Source organism: Pocillopora verrucosa, chromosome 5 (genome assembly GCF_036669915.1).
Source record: "Pocillopora verrucosa isolate sample1 chromosome 5, ASM3666991v2, whole genome shotgun sequence".
Taxonomy (NCBI): Eukaryota; Metazoa; Cnidaria; class Anthozoa; order Scleractinia; family Pocilloporidae; genus Pocillopora; species Pocillopora verrucosa.
Window position 1 is genome coordinate 27,894,994 of NC_089316.1, and position 17,154 is coordinate 27,912,147.

General features: G+C 39.2%; 2 protein-coding genes across 2 annotated transcripts; both read left to right on the forward strand.

The window, feature by feature from the left end:
• The first annotated feature begins 4,336 nt into the window (after positions 1 to 4,336).
• Positions 4,337 to 12,570, forward strand: LOC131789952 (uncharacterized). The gene is made up of 10 exons (XM_066167594.1): positions 4,337 to 4,504; positions 4,965 to 5,022; positions 5,799 to 6,008; positions 6,625 to 6,810; positions 7,690 to 7,929; positions 8,584 to 8,769; positions 9,344 to 9,610; positions 10,358 to 10,515; positions 10,915 to 11,149; positions 11,548 to 12,570. Exons 1-10 carry the CDS (start codon positions 4,466 to 4,468, stop codon positions 11,838 to 11,840), a joined length of 1,872 nt encoding a protein of 623 aa, XP_066023691.1. The 5' UTR covers positions 4,337 to 4,465; the 3' UTR covers positions 11,841 to 12,570.
• A 3,289-nt stretch (positions 12,571 to 15,859) lies between these two features.
• Positions 15,860 to 17,083, forward strand: LOC131789956 (melatonin receptor type 1B-like). Its single transcript, XM_059107140.1, has one exon. It carries the CDS (start codon positions 15,860 to 15,862, stop codon positions 16,841 to 16,843), a length of 984 nt encoding a protein of 327 aa, XP_058963123.1. The 3' UTR covers positions 16,844 to 17,083.
• Positions 17,084 to 17,154: the final 71 nt, after the last annotated feature.

The following is a 17,154-nucleotide window of genomic DNA, read 5'->3' on the forward strand; positions in this document are numbered from 1 at the left end:
TGTAGAGTTGTACGTATATAATTAATTAATTTACCATCGGGGTTTCCGTTGTCGGGGCTGTCCTGGTGTAACGGTACACGGGGGAATTCCTATTGTTTTCATATCCATACATGGAGTTGTGACGCAGTTCGTTAATGTTTCGTTCCTTTGTGTACCGGTACACGAGGACACAACCCCGTTGTCAGTCCACGCAAATTCTGGGAGTTTCACGTTGTTGCTTGCAAGGTTTTAAAACGTACGCGCTGAACTTTAGGGCTGTCCACAAGTTGCTCCAATTTTCTCAAAAAGTTGCTCCAATTTCTTCAAAAAGTTGCTCAAAAGCTGCTCCAAAACTCTAAAAGTTACTCAAAAGTTGCCCCAAAATCCAAAAGTTGCTTTCAATTTTTTAGTTTAAGAGATTGATTAACAACTTAAATAGAGATTTAATGAATAGATTTCACTTTGCATAGATATTATATACATAATTATATCATACTGACTCATCAATATTGTAAGACTGAATCTCTCTCAACCCAAATCATAAAAATCTGATTCTCTGTATTGGCTTTCTATTACGATAACCACGTGATTGTATTCGAACAAAACAAACTTTGCTAATATGCTTATTAAATATATAAAGTTTCTCTACTTCTAAAGGATCTGAATATTCATCATCTTCACTCGAGCTCGAGTATGGACAATCACTCGGCTCCGCCAATTTGAATTTTTCAGCATATCCGCTGACCACCTTCGGCTGCTACCACAGGCAGACCACCAGGGGAATAGTGTTTTTTGTTTACAAAAGGTATTTTACGCAAAATCATGCATACAAGAAACTGATGCTTTAAATTAGAACTTGAATGGGCGGTTTTTAGTTACAAATTGCCTTAAAAAAGCAAGAAAGTTATTCAAAAAAGAAAAAAGTTGCACGAAATCCGAAAAGTTGCTCGAAGGACTAAAAGTTGCTCCAAATCTGAAAAGTTGCTCAAACGTTGCCGAGCAACTTATAGACAGCCTTACTGAGCTAGTATAGACCATATTATAACTGGCTTACATGTGAGACGTGCATTCATTGAAATATGAAGCACACGGGAAATTTGGAAAACGTGACAACGTGTGCGTGTCCGAAAATTCTCTCTGCCACGCTCCAATGTATACGCATGCGTCATTAGCGTTTCACCTGGCTAGATGATAGTGAAATACGTCCGTGTGATTACAATTTCTCTTAGTTTGCAATTCAAATATTTGTATAGTTTCAAGAAATTTTGACAAATTCGACTTATTCACTCTCAGTTCGGGCCATAACCATTTCTGGATATCGGTTTCGAGCTTTGTGATTGGGTGAGATCAAAACCAAAACAAAGCAAATTTGGCCGAGAGGTGCTGGAAACAAGAAGAAGCTGACCTTTTTTTTTGTGGCGGCCATGTTGTAATGCGGTAGTAAGCTGAAAAAAATTCGCTAATAAGGACTGGACGTAAGATACCATTAAAAATATTCGTTTATTTCAAACATTCAACATGCATGTCCTCGACATTCTCGCATTCTAAAAAAGTAAAGCGGATTCTTTCTAGCACAAATTCTTCCTTCCACCAAGAGCGTCACAGGAATAAAAGCTCCTCCGCCAGCCTGTTTGTATCTGGAGAACTTCAGGGTAGAGCTTGGCCTCGATGTTACTGTCCGTTCTCCGTTGATTTCCCTATTTTGGGTTACAAGAAAACCAATTAAATAAGGTTGAACCAAATAACGCGCACTGATAACAATTGGGACGAGTGAGGTGTGAGATCGCGGAATCGGGAAAATTTCATTTCTCTCCAGTATAGGTCGAGGAAAGACAATATCTTGCTTCTCTCCGATTTTAAATAGACATTATCAATTTCAGTCCATCAAGTCTTTACGAAAAAGTAACAGTAAAGCAAGAAAACAGTAACTTACCCTTCAATTCCTGGTTATTTTGCCACATCGAAACAAGGCATGCAGCTGTATGTTTAGAAAGTGCTGAACCGTGCCGATCTGCTTCCCCTTTGACATCTCCTAAAGTGTATGTCTTTCTTTGCGATCTGCTGAAAATCTGGACTTCTCGTAGAGCCTCTGGAATGCGTTCCATTTCTCGTGGAAGAAGACAAGCCAGTGCATGCGAGTCATACGTGTTGTCGTCTTCACTTTGAATAACAAGCGGTGTTCCACGTGCAGCTTTGATCTTGAAATTATGATACCTGGAAAATAAACGCCAATAAATACATGAGTGGGATAAAATAAAATCAAGTAGTCACAATCTATATTAAGACGAATACACATGATCGAATTCAATGCAAGAGAATCATACAAGGTATTTTGCGCGCTATTGATCGATTCGCGGGAGAATCTAGGTCTCAGAACACTACAAATTCGGTCCTACAGCTTTTAGTTAGCAATAATATGTCCTTTACAATTACCCTTTGATTTGAACACCCTGTATAGAAAGTTTGTTTAGGTAATCACTGCAAAATGTGAAAGCACAAGCGGTGTTTCTAAACGAGTTTCACAATTACAGACAAGTCCCTTGTGGTTTTAGACGAAAATTTCACTCTCATCAGTTCGTGTAGTTAAACTCCAACCTTTGTTTTCGGAATGCTGTAATAGAGACACTTCGGCAAGGCTTTCCACCAATGTGATTTCTTTATTTTCATCTTCATGCCGCTCTTATTGCACATTTCCCGGATACGATACCTGAAGATGTGAGAGCTCAGTGAACGAATACCTCTTTGTTTTACGGTTTGCCCGAAGGAGAACTTACTCGCTGGATAATCACATTTATGTGTTAGATCCGTGGTTTCCTGAAATTATCTTTTAGTGTGCATTCGCCTTGGCTGAATGAATCTCTCTGATGTCAAGATCGACATTGATTTGAAATTTCATCCAGAGCTCCGATTTAAAATATTCTTTGTTTATAGCACTGACCCAGGTCCGTGGCAGATTTGTGCCACAAAGACGACAAAGTGTCTCGAGATACTGAATGTGTTCATCCATGCTGTTGGCTTGATCTGAAATTCACAATGTAGGCTTACAAAGGTCCGATAAATAATTGTCCTTTTACTTTAAATTGGCCGGCCACAACGTATGGTTAAAATTTATGGTTTACACGATACTCCGATGGATCTGAACAAAGGAATCCGTCTGGTAGTTTGCACACTAACAGACTTTCAACATTTGTGCACTCGAGCAAAAACCTCGTGCACTCGATTGGAATTTTGACAAATTGGAAGCAAATTTATTCTAGTTTTTTAAAAGATTTTTTTTAGGAATCAAAAAAAGTGTTGCATACCTGAAAACCTCAACTAAATAGAGGTTATTCCTCGATCGAGCCCTTCGCAACATGGACCTCTACCCGACTTTTCATCTGAATTTTTCCTTCACGTCATCGCGATCACCATCAGTTCTTTGCTTGTTGTGTGTAATTGCTTGTCTTCTGTAATTTTGCAAGGTTTCATGGGATATGGGTAGGGAACTAAGTCGCTAGGGCTCAAATAAAGTAATGATTGAGTTTCCTCGATGTCCCACTTCGACATCCATGTTGGTGACGTCATCAAGTATCCAGAAATGGTTATGGCCCGGACTGACTCTTTCTTGTATGTAAAAAGTTTTTTTTAGGGGTGGGTAATCAGTAGCTATGAACCGCATCTTACAAAGAAAAGTCTCTATATATCCAGGTTATGAAAATCGGTCCTTCAAAACTATTCCTTTTATTTAAAATTACCTTAGTTAATTGTAAAAATTTACATGGAACATTTCTGTAATATAGCTACTTCTTACTTCCAAATGGGTTTACTTCAATTCAAGGGCATACGAAATTTGTTGATAAAGTAATCATTATTTACGATCCCCTGCCAAAAATAAAGACAATCTTCTTTTTGGCCTCTAGCAGGAGCCCACAATGGGCTCCTGCCTCTATTCGTTCATTTTGGTTTGTTTTAGTGTAGTTAGCACCTGCTTGATTTGCATTACAACAGAGCAGACTGGTTTTGTTGACAAAATTAATTGAATGCCAAAATTCAATGGTGAGATATTCAAGTATCAGAAACAGTTTTTGTCGATGTTTGTATGAAATAGAGGAAAGAAACTTTTATACAGTCGTAGTTAAGAGCAAAAACATATGATAATTAATAAACCTGAAATATTTGCTATAATTTAATTAAAAATTTTACGTTGTGATGGATGTATATCAATTTAAAGATTATGCCCTCTCAGTGGGACGTCAGGGTTTTAATATTATTCATTATGTAAACATTTTACGGCCAGTTCATTCCATGTTCCTTCGAACGAAATTATGGGCAGATCCGCGTAAAGACAAAAATTGTTTGCTTTGCCGAGTGTGTAATCATTTTCAAGTTTTTTTTCCTGGAATAGGACAACTTCGCAATGCTAATCTGTTTAAAGAGAAGTACCACGTACTTTACTAGTCTTCGTGATCGGCGTTAAAAGAACCATTTGTTTTATAAATTTTCAGCTATGTCTACCGATGGCCATCGCATATTGAATTCTTTAAGCGTAAGTACACCTGTCCAACTGCTTCTTTCTGATCACAGTATTTGTTACAACTAGTCGGATTTTAACCCGATAAAACCGTGTCGCTGTCATTAGTTTTCGGGGCAGTTTAAGCCTGAGACAAGAGGTCTTCTGCCAAATTTTTCTTTTTGTTTTTGGCTGGAAAAGCCCGCGCTTGAAATTGTTCTATCAATTAGTTCACGGTTAATCGTGGTGCCGTAGTTATACGAGCATTGAGCAATCTAGCGAATATCTAAACGTCTAGAGTCAAGAGCTTGAACAAAATTGAAATTCATCTTCACAGTTTCAGTCATCAAATATTCTTTACTCTTAAACAATGACTATGTTAATTTTCTCTCAGAAAGTAGCTGACTGCACTTCCTTAGAAAAATTCATCTTTAAATACTTAACATCTGAAGAGGTCTAAAGTATTAAATATATAGTTTCTGACTTTCAAACGCAGGTGATGATACAAACTGGCATATTGATTTTGCTGATAGGAGTCTCCAATGTAACACCAGGTGTGTATAAACGAAAATGCTGCAATCCACAACAAATGGCCCGGTATTTAACTGTAAACACATTTTCTCAGACTATATCTGAAAAAACATTTGCCATCCTTAAATGATGGTGTTGTACATTTGAGAATCATTGCATATCTCGTTGCTCGTCTCAAGAGTCCTAAATGAAAAACTAACAAAATTTGTGTGAGTTTTGTAAGGCTGAAATTAAGTCTTTCAGGTCAAAAGTCCCAGAACTGCCCCCCTGGATGGAAAGTTGGACCATCGCATATAACTTCCCTCTCCCCCTTCCCTAACTCCCTCCCCTCTCTTCCCTCCCCCCCTCCCCTCACTCCCTCCTCCCCCCCATTTGATCAAACAGTTCTCCTGTACATTCTATTTTCTTGGGTGGGTAGCAGCTCTGTGAGAGTATAGTATATTGCCTGAGAAAAAAACGCGATGACCTTGCCAGGCTATCACATTTCTAAATGGGAAAAAAGGAATGAAATTTTTGACAACTGTTTGGCTTTTTTAGCAGTTAAACTTCTTAAACTGTCTGAAAAGATTCCCTTTCTAACTATTATAAGGCCCAAATACCTTTATTTCGTTGTTAGCATATGTTAAAAAACGAGATAAGTTGTACTGAGCAATTCCTGCCTGTTTCAATGACACTTCACAGCAAGGAGACTGGTGCGAAAATCAAACTCTCTCGTACCAAGCCCCCGTTGGCTTAAAATTCTAACAGCTTAATTGAGAATCTGAAGGTAACAAACTATTTTATCAAATTTAAAACACAGCTGACTTGGCATTGAGACAACCTGCAAACATGACCTTTCCTTGCAATTCAGAAGCTGCATCGGCTGTTGAAGGCACATCAGCAAGGTGTGCAGTCACCAGTCTTCTCACGGACCCCTGGTGGCGTGTAGATCTGGGAACGAGTTACGTTGTCGATGTAGTAGACATTACAGCCGGTGCAGATGGATTAACAGATTTTGAAATACGAGTCGGTGAGTGGTTCAAGTCATAGAACAAAACATCTGGTAATTTGGTATTATCAACTGAGTTCATAGCGTAAATAAATTGGCCACCGTTAAGAGTTTAAAAACTGACGTTTTGAGCGTTAGCCCTTCGTCAGAGCGATAACCGGACATCCGCTTAGTCTTCCAGAAGTTCTTCTCTGATGGCTGATTAGAACAAAGGAAAGAAAGAGAAGCCAATAGGATTCGAGGGTTATAGTTTCAACCGCGTGAGAACGCGAATGACCAATTTACGGTTGATTTTAGTTTTAAATCTGATTGGATGAGAGGGTGGCTTGAGTTCCCTAAACCAGTCGTAGCCCAGAATGTAATATTTATTCACCCCATCGGTATATTAGATGGAGAGGACAGTATTTATATCCACGGAGTAATTGGGGTCTTAATCAGAGCGTCAGTGCATACCTCTCCGATACTCGACTATGGTGTGAATCTTATTATCATCGATTCTTTATTATTTCGTCATTAAAATATCAAAACGTTATGTCCCTACGCGTTTCTTATCAAAAGTGTTATGAAACAAGTAGAGATAAAGTCAGTTTCATCCTTTATTTCCGGCTACTTACTCTACATTTTATTATTTCCCCAGGTGACAATCTTGATAATGAAGGAAACCTAAACCAAAAGTGTGGAGGACCATACACTTTGACTTCTTCACAGGAAAAGTCGTTCTTTTGCACCCCAGGTATCAAGGGTCGGTATGTGAACATCCGAATAGCGGGAAACAACAAGAAGCTGGCCATCTGTGAGGTGTCAGTTAATCCTAATCCAACAGGTGGGCTCTGAACTTCGTCCTTGCAAATAGGAAGGAGGGAGAAATGTAAAGGTAGTGGGTACAAAAATAGCGAGAAAGGTAGGAAGTGTGGTAGTGAGGTAAATAATGAATCGCCCTGAGGAAGGGCTAACGCTCGAAACGTCAGCCTTTAAACTCTTTACGGTGGCCAATTGACGTTTAAAACTCAGTTGTTAACACTAAATTGCCTGTTCTACTCTCCCACTGACGCAGCACCAGAGCTTCTTTAGAACCTCTATTACTGAGGTAAATAGTTGGGTAAAAGAAAGGAATAAAGGTTGGTAGGGAGATAGATAATCAGATAGGTAGGCAGTATGAGAGCGAGAGTGTGGAGGAGGTTGGCTGGTAAGCAGGGTAGGCAGGTGAAATAGGAGGCAGGGAGGTAGCAGGGTAGGCATCTGGGTCTGCAGTCTGATCATTCGGGTTAGAGTAGCCATAGGAGGACTGTTGTCGCTAGTAGTGACTGAGGTTTTGACAACCTTAGCGGAAGTCATGAGCCGAGTCGGGTGAGGTCTCAACCAAGTGTTACAAATCTGGTTGGGAGAGGTGGTTGACTAACTTAGTAGAGACCCCTCTCAGCAGATACCAACAAATAGTGGCACCATACAAACGACTAGTTCACGACATTTACATAACAAACATACCAAACGTACCGAATAGAAGGACCTAACATTACTGGGGAATAGAAACTGACTAAGCACAACCGTTACTCAAAGAGAAATCAAGGCTCTGTCTAAGTTATTAATTATGGAAATTTGAGATGGTCGTCCTGTGGCGAAGCTGTTAGGAGTGGGTTCATGTGAGCTTTGAAATTTTATTTCTATTAGTACAGTCGGTCACTTTTGTTTCTACTTTTATCAGTAAACCTTGCTTTGAGCAAGTCAGCATCTCAGTCCTCTGTCTCCCACAATGCTTACCCTGTGCGAGCAGTGGATGGAAATGCTGACAGTGACTGGAGCTCATCAAGTTGTACACATACATATAAAACAACGGATCCCTGGTGGCGTGGGGATCTGGGATCAAGTCAGCACGTGTCAGAGGTGTTCATAGTCAACAGAATAAAGCATGAAAATAGGCTTTTCAACATAGAAATTCGTGTCGGTAAGCTAAAATTTATTGGAATATAGTTAATTTTATCTCATCGTCTCAGGTTATTGACAGGCCCCCATTCAAACCAGCTTACAACTGAACTGCTTCAGTCTGATAAATATTGCGATAAATAAATGCAAGGCAAAAAAATAAATAGGCTTGGTTCAAATTGATGTTGTGATATATACGATAAATTTCATCAACTTTATCTTACGACTGGCATGGTGGCCATGTTATGTAGATAAACTCTTTTCTTACACCTCCCAACACAAATACGTTTTCATATTGGAGGAGAACGTGTCACATGCAATGTGTCACTTACTCCCTAAGGCGAACAAAACTCATTAACTCCCGAGGGAAACAATAACCTGAGCTTTCGACTCGCACGTGAGCAGGTCGGGGACCTTAAAACCTCGGCTAAACTCTGTGCCACCCCGAGTCAAGTAATTTCTATTTTTTCAGTGATTCTCTAGACTTTGAAGGTAAATAAAAACACTTAATGAATGGCCCTACGGGATATATCAAGTTTTATTTTCCCTCAAGGAAACAACGTCACGGTTTCCCTTGGGGCCAGCTTTAAGTATAGCATTAACCTTGATTAACTTCACTTCTTCGACTTAAACGATCAGCAAAGTCTTCTGAAAGAAGTTTTTTTTTATCCCTCAGGAGATAGTTTGGCAAATAATGGAAACTCGAATCCGAGGTGTGGTGGCTTGTACTCGATGGCTAATTTACTCAAAGCTTCGTTTTATTGCAAACCGCGGAAAAATGGACGATACGTAAATATCAGACTGGTGGGAAGTAGCATGGTTCTGACTTTGTGCGAAGTGGAGGTGTATTCCGAAAGCAGAGGTATCTTTTAGTTTAACTTCTTAATTAAACTCTCAGAAGTACTTCTTATGTAACTTCCCTCTATAATATCCGTACATCCTCCAGCAAACAGATAATGAGAATACTCAAATTTTATCAAGAAGAAGTTGTTACCTTGATCTAACACGAAATTTTCTCGCAAATAAATTACATGGAAAAATATAGCGGCGAGAGAGGAGAATTAACCATCAAATTTTTGAAAGTTTAAGGGTTATATCCATAAAAAGCTTTCCGCATGCTCATAAATTGACGCACTTTACTTCCAGGTCTTTCTCCATAGCTAAATGCCTTGTGGAGGAGGGAAGAGGAAAGAGCGAATTGGTAGGGAGGGAGGGTAGGAAGAGTTGTAGATCAAAGGCACAATAATGGATACCACAAGAGCCTTGTCCTTGACCATTTGGTCGTGGTAGACAAACAGCTCGTTGTTAGTTCCTAATCCCAGTCCGCAGCCCTTAGTTACCACACTTACAGTAAGATTGTAACTGAATACGAACGTAAAAGGTTGGCTTTTTAGAGGGATTAAAAAATGATGATAACAGCATTTTCCTCATTCTAGCCATTCTGAAATACAAGCCAGTAAAACGCTCAGTGCAGGACGCCTATTACCAAACTTCTATAACTCTGGTCTGTCCAGAGCCTTTCGGTTATCCTGAACCGTTTGTAGCCTGGGTAAAAAATGGTGTGGTCCTTCAAAACAGTTCATCCGGAATGACACTGAATCTGTCAATCATTGCTCAAGGGGATACTACCAAGTGGAAAATTGACTGTGTGGCCAGCAACAAACATGGCGCTGATTATCACAGATTTGTTTTGAACTTGCACAGTAAGTAAAAGAACCGCACCCTTTCATAAGCGAGAGCCAGGCGTGGATCTTTTTTAATGGAAAACTCTGCTAGGCAGTCCAAGAATGAATTCAACGTTCAGAATATAGTTTATCAGTTATGTCCTGCGATCAGTCCTTTTCTTTAAATTAGCGGCTTTATCGTTGCGTTTTTGATATCTGATACATATTTGTGTTCACGGATTTCTCTAATAAAGTCAGCATCGGAAAGCATGCGGTGTGTATGAGTTCCAAATATCACGTATTGAGAAATTTTATTTGAATTTTCAATTTTAGTTGACAAGTTTTTACGCAAATTGACCGAGTTTTTTTTTCAAGAAAACTACTCAAACAATGTGGGAGACACTGTGGACAAGTCTCCTGATAGTCAGTACACTGGAATCCCGGTCAAGAGGTCTGGGTTCAATACCTGGTCACGTCAATGCGTTTTGTTCATGGGCAAGACACTTTACCCTCACAGTGCATCTCTCCACCCAGAATGCAAATGAGTACCGGCGAATTTCCAGGGAAGCCTGGTGAAATGTTGAGGGGTAACCATGTGATGAACTAGCAATCCATCCAGGAGGAATGGGGGGGGGGGGGGGTAGGGGGCAGTAATACTCCTAGTCGCTACATGCTATGGAAACCGGGATATGGTCCGATTGGATGGGCCAGTAGGCTCGAGTACAGACTTTATCTTACTTATCTTCACTAAAACAATATGGAAAGATATCCTCTCTTTTATTCAAGGCAGATATGCGATGTGCACGGAATTTAGAGACCTGGTTGAAGGGACTAGAACAGTTCGTCACGTAGTGCATAACCAACAGTCGGCACAAAATGACGGGGACATTGATAACCGTACATGGTACCGCTTTGTTAGACAAGCCACAGGAACCCCAGTGCAGGTCTGATCTATGATTACAATTTTGCCCGGTTAGAGGAGAAAGAGTAGAAAGAGTAGAATAAAAAGCATTTGTAGAGGGGAGGTCTTGAGGTTGAGAGTTGAGACGGTGAGGCATAAAAAAAAAGATACGTCCAGTTAAATGGTGAAATATTGCGTTTCCTGAATAGATAATGCAAACCGCTCTAGTATTTTTCACTGACCGACTGCAGAAAAAAATTAGGTCGGACAGTCTAGTCTCGCGGAGTCTCTGCACAAAATTAATGCGGCAATGTAACTGGGAGCTTGTCTTAACCAGTTTCCAAATCAAAGAAAGAAAAACGAATTTTGAGTTATTCCTTCCCCTTGATAAAGAGGTTATTAACGAATTACAGAAATTTAGAATATCTAAATTTCTCGCCAGCTACCGGACTCCTGCACGGAACCTTGGACTTGTGGAACTCAGGCCTCAGGCTGGCTTCGCGGGGGTCATCCATCAATGGAAGAGGGCCTTGTACACCGGAATGTTTGCTTTAGTTGGAATGACAATTGCTGCTTTGCCGAAGTGCAGGCGCTAGTCAAGCATTGCTATGGATACTATGTGTATAAGCTGCAGCCGACAGCTTTGGAATTGGAAGTGAAAGCGAGATATTGCGTGGGTTAGTAATCCATCGGTTGCCTTTGCAATGATCATAAGCCACTGTAGACTTCTTCTCAACAATTCTTAGGGCATGTTACTCCTCTTGTGCCATTAGCACAAATCTTAGTCACTCTGACTAAAGCTGATTTTTCTGACTTCTGATTGACTGATAAAAAAGAATATAGAACTTTAGAGAACAATGCCGAAAACGAGTTTTCAAAAATATAAAAAATGTAAACATCAGTGACACACTCGGCTGCACCTCGTTAGCTCTTTTTTCGTTTTTACCACATTTTGATGTCATCAGTGATCTTTACTGAACAGACGCACAATAATACGGATACTACTCGGTTGTGTAGACTCCAAGTGCCACATTTTCATTAATCTCTGTGATGTTATTTTCACCCTATATCAAAGAAAACCGAGCCATCCCTTATGAAGATGCTGTGTTTTACCAACCCGTTACAAAAACTGGTGTGCAGTTAGTCTTGACAAATCACGTGATTCACACGGAATATCATGTAACATCTTCATGGAAGTGTATGGCCTATTGCCTCTCGGAGATGACGTGTGTGTCATTCAACTACTTCACCCAGAGTAACACATGTGAGCTTAACAACAGCACTGGATCAAGTAACCCAGAAGGTTTGAGAGAGAGACCTGGGACCGAATATTACGAAAAGACGAGTCATTCATCATTGTTAGGTTGAGAAGCTGGTTCAAATAAGAGTGGAATCAATAGTGAAATTCTTAGATGGTAAGAGAGCAAGGTTTCCTGTGCGAAACACTTTGGCATAGAATGGTAGTGTTTATTGTCAAAGCTGCGATGGAAACAGACTCATTTGAAGCGGCTTAAGGAAAGCCCTTCATAGTATGTTACATCAACACAAGATTTCACACTTTGTAAAATATTTTTCTTTTAATTTTCCGAGTCAGTTTTTCAGTTTTACAGTTTAGACACAGGATAAGAGAAACAATTACACATAGCAACTAATAACAAAAGTAAAGAAATCCGAAGGTCTGGATTAAGTTTAACCACGTTCTATCCAAGTTTAACCAAACAAAACTCTGAAATCAGAGTTTTTTGTTTGTTGGTATTTTTGTCCCTCATTTCTGGCAAGAGGAATAAAATGTCTTCTTATTCGACCGCTAAGATCAAATTTTGCCATCTTTTTTATCTTACATTCACACAAAACAATAAACCTGTGAAGTCGCATTAATATATTTGCATAAGTAAATCAGTCTGTTATTTAGGCTATATGAGTTATTACGAGACTTACCTCACCAACTGGCACCATTTAGTTTACCTATGAATGTTCTGATATTTGAAGCGAAGGATTTTACGTATTTATAGAATAGCCGACACTATCTTCTGAAATGCTTGTTCATAGCAATAAAAACGTGGTAATAGTACAATAAAAACGCGATGGCAAGATGCCCATGTCGTGCTAAGGTATTTTCTTTGCTTTTGAAATCCATAATGTAAAGTGGGAGCCAACAAGATGCAAAGCCGAGCAGAACCATTGCTAAAGTCTATGTTACTTTTGCTTCTTCCACATTCGGCCGGTGTCGCCGAGGGTTATTTTTGTGTGAGAAAACACGATTTGATCTCAAAACAGCGCGGAATACTTTGACGCAGTAGACCGTGATGATGGCGAAAGGAGTGGCTATATATAAAAAACGTTGCTAAAGATTATGAAAGCTGTGTCATCTTCGAATGTGATCAAGCACATTGCCTCACCTGAATAAAACTGAAATCCGCCTCTCAAATGTAAAGAATAGAGGCGCAGATCCAACGAAAGCCAAACACCAACACATAACAATGTTAATCAAATTTTTATTCTTCGTAAAAACCTTCCAGGTTTCACGACGCAAAAATATCGACTTACTGCAATTATTATTTATTATAACGCAATTATTAGTAAAAAGAGAAACAACTGCAAACTTGTACACTCCAAAACCTTGGAGGGAGGAAAATCTTTTACCAAAAACCCAACGATCGTAGGAGAGACTTGTGACTTTATTAGGCATATAACAGGTGGATATCACAAATCGCTTACAGCCAGAGCTATTATGAACATGTTGGGAAGCGTGTGGAGCCTGTGATTTCTGTACATGGCGAAGCAAGTGAGAAGATTATCGAAGAGAGGCAAAACATCGTTAACTGCAAACAAAACTGTTTCAATCCAAAATAGAGATCTTGCCCGTGCAGCAAGTTCGAGAGAAAGGTTTTTCATTATAGATTTCGATCACCAGAACGAAAAGCGGTAAAACTTTGAAGCCAAACTCATTACCAAAATTTTTTCTCTTGTTGAGTTAAAAGGTGGAGTCAGCGGCAACGGAAGTAATTGGTGTCAACATTTTTGAAAATGAAATGCAAATCTTTTCTGTTTTTCTTTCTGAAAAAATTAATCCTCGACAGAGTAAACGAGTTCAAAAATGAAAAACTGAATTTCCTCCAATAGAAATACTAATGCGTTCCGGAAGGGAATTAAAAGATAATGGTAACTGAATTTGCTTGTTTTTAACCAATTAAAAAAATGATTGCACTCTGAAAAGTTTGAAAAACAGGAAATTAATTTTACTTCGGCGAGAAAATTAAATACATTTGGGGGTAGATAAAATCATTGCGTTGATTTTTAGGCAACAGCATGTACCTTTTGTCAACCATTTCCGTACTACCGGTTCCTTAACCAGTTAGGATTTTTAGCTTTAACAGAATAATATTATTTGGTTTTATCAACTTAGCTGATAATGTAAATTGGCCACTGTAGAGAGTCAGCTCTTGAAACTGTTTACGGTAGCCAGTTTACATATCAACTCAGTTGATAAACCAAATTAACTTGATATATTCCTACCGACGCAGCACCGCAGTTTCTTTAGAAACTTACCCCTTTACTCATTGTTAGTTTTTGACACCTTCCCAAGCCATTAGCTTTGAAGAGCAACAAACCAGCACTAAAAGGTGCTACATGCACTCATAGTTTGTCAAAAGTATTGCTGTATTGCTGCAAAGTATTTTGTTTCTTATACAAAGATGTTATTCGCAAACTGAACATTAGTGTCGTAAGGATATGAGCCTCGACACTCAGATTACAGTCGCAGCATACGACAGAAATCTCCAGTGATAAAGATAAAATAAATTATTTATAGAACAGGGTGCTTATACTCGCTCTGAAACCGGCTAAATTTCAAAAAGCACAATTATTTGACAAAGTTAAGAGGGGCCAGCGAGGGGCTTATTGACTCAAGGTGTGGCGCTCATTTGAGAATGACAGCATTTGCTATTGTGAATTTGATTAAGCGATGTCAGCCTCAGAACATGCAAGGTTTAAAATCTCGGGAAAAATGGGGTGCACAGCTGGAGAATGATCCAATCCCTTACACAGGTGCGAGTAACCAGGTACCATGCCGTTTTGTGTAATCGATCGTTGGGTGCAACGATCGAGGAAAAAAAAAAACGCGTCATGGTCAATTAGAACTGTCTCTTCCAAGAACAACTGAAACAAAGCAAATAGTTGTGATTGATTTGGCAAGATAAGGCTAATCGATACTCTGTGAAAAAAAATTAAAAAACATAACAGGTGCAAGTGCTGTAGTAGTGTCTTCTGTGTATTATCCCAGGAGCTTTTAAGCGACAACAATTCGTGATTAATTTTTTGTGAAAATTTTTTCTTTCTCTCACGCAGACGTTACAGGGTGTCTTTGTGCAAACGGGGCAAGTAACGATCAAGAACAGCAAGCGTAAATAAACGACTAACTCGAAATAAAAGATAAAGTAAAAACGAACAAAAAAGAATAATACTCGAAGGTTACATCATTAGAGTGAACACGAGTACATCCGGGATTTTACAAAATTGAATTCAAGTGATTCAGGTTGGTGCACTTCATACAAGATGCACAAATTGTCATCAAAACAGAAACATCTTTTCTACTCTTACGACTTCCTCAGAATACGAACGCATATGCAGGGAACGCATATTGTTTTGATGTCAATGAATTGTTGTACCCGTATTGATTCCCTTGCAAATCGGAAGCAGTAGCTTTTAATTGATTTCATCAATTTTCATAATGCGACAGTTTCCCCTTTTTTAACGACGACTTTAATTACAGGCTGAATTAGCTGACTTTCATTTGATTCCAATTTTTACGTCTTGGGCTCATATCTGCTTTGAAAATTTCCAAACGTCTTTGTCAAAATGTCATTACTGATTTTGTGAAATTAAATGCAATTGGGTAACTGTTAAAACCTTAATAGAGGAAAGTGCAGAACCTAAACATAAGAATCAATTATTAAAAAAAAAAAAAAATGCACGGCTTGGCACATTTCTCCTAAAATTAAAATAACGTAACCTAAAAAGTGATATGGAATTGACAGATACATTGAGATTTGAAAAAATGATGACATTTGAAAATTGCTGACAAGTTGCAAATTGACAAATTTCACTTGGTTTAATTTATTCAAGTTTATTGAAATTACACTACTTGAGCTCTCACTTATAATAGATATTTCAGTGCCAACCTTCGTTTTTCAGTGCTGGATATATTGATGTCCTTAAAAGATAGGATTAACAAAAACATGACAAGGTGGGCAGCTGACATTTTATGAAGGATATTGGCTTTGATATAGGACAACCATGACACATTTATCAATGCATCAATCGTAAACTATATTCGATACCTCTTCACCTCTATAACTCCAGAACGGAAAGTGCGGCCTAAAAAAAAGATGGAGTTTGCATCAAGGTCTGAATTTTTAATTTGGACCAAAACACTTTTGTTTGCCATGATTAACGTTTTGGCTTTCTTTGGGAATCTTCTCACTTGTTATGTCGTGTACAGAAACCGAAGGCTCCGCACGATTCCCAACATGTTCGTAATAGCACTGGCTGTGAGCGATATTCTGATTTCCTCGTGCTGCATGCCTTTTACTGTTGCAACTCTTTTCCACGGTCGATGGATCTTTGGTGAAACGTTTTGTCGAATTAATGGTTTCGCAGTTCTCACGTTTGCGGTGGCCTCAATTCATTGCATGGGAGTCATTGCAATCAGCCGATATTTCTGCGTTGTAAAACCAGAAAGGTACTTGGTGTTGTTTAAGAAGGAAAAAATTTGTCTGTACATTGCTTGTGCGTGGTTCGCAGCTCTCGTTGGATCTGTGCCTCCCCTTTTCTTTGAGAGAGGTGGATTTGAATTCAAGCTGGGGAAAGGGATGTGTTTGTACACTTTCGAAAGCGACATTGGTTATACATTGTTTTTAGGATTTGTTAGCATCACAGCCCCCTTAACACTCATAACCATCTGCTATGCAAAGGTGTTCCGTGCAGTTTCAAGATCAAATCGTGTTTTCTCGGAAGAAAGCGATTTTCCCCGCTTGCGAGCGAATGTTGAAGAAGCCAAAGTGACCAAGACTTTATTAGCAGTTCTGGTCGGTTTTGTGTCTTGCTGGCTGCCAATTTTTGTAATTGACACCACTGATGCCATGCGTGGGGACGACACCTGGCCGCGAGGGGTATACATTTCTTACGCGTTCCTGCTTTACACGAGTAGCACCATCAACCCAGTTATATATGGCGTCATGAATAAGCAATTGGGGCGAGAATACAAGGATATCTTTAGCAAGATTCTTCGTTTCCGGCACCAAAATATTATGGAGACTGAGACTGAGACTGAAGCAAGATTTACCGCTCGACGAGAAGGCTGGTCTACTTGAATATTCAGAAACAATGAAGCACTTAACAGAGGAGAAAGATAAAAGCTAGTCGTTAACGAGAGGAAAAGCCTTGTGTCTTTGTGGTGACACAATGCGTTAACGCTCTCTGATCATTAAGTTTCGATCTGTTTCAAGAATAACACAAGAAATATTATTTTAACAACCCTCTTCTAGCTTTCTTTACTAACGCACAACTGATGTTCTCATCAGCTGAGATCACAAGTGGCTCATGATGAAATATTTACTGAAGCTCAATAACATTCTTAACAAACTTCACCACCTGATGGCTTGCATTTTATGTTTTCCTCGTT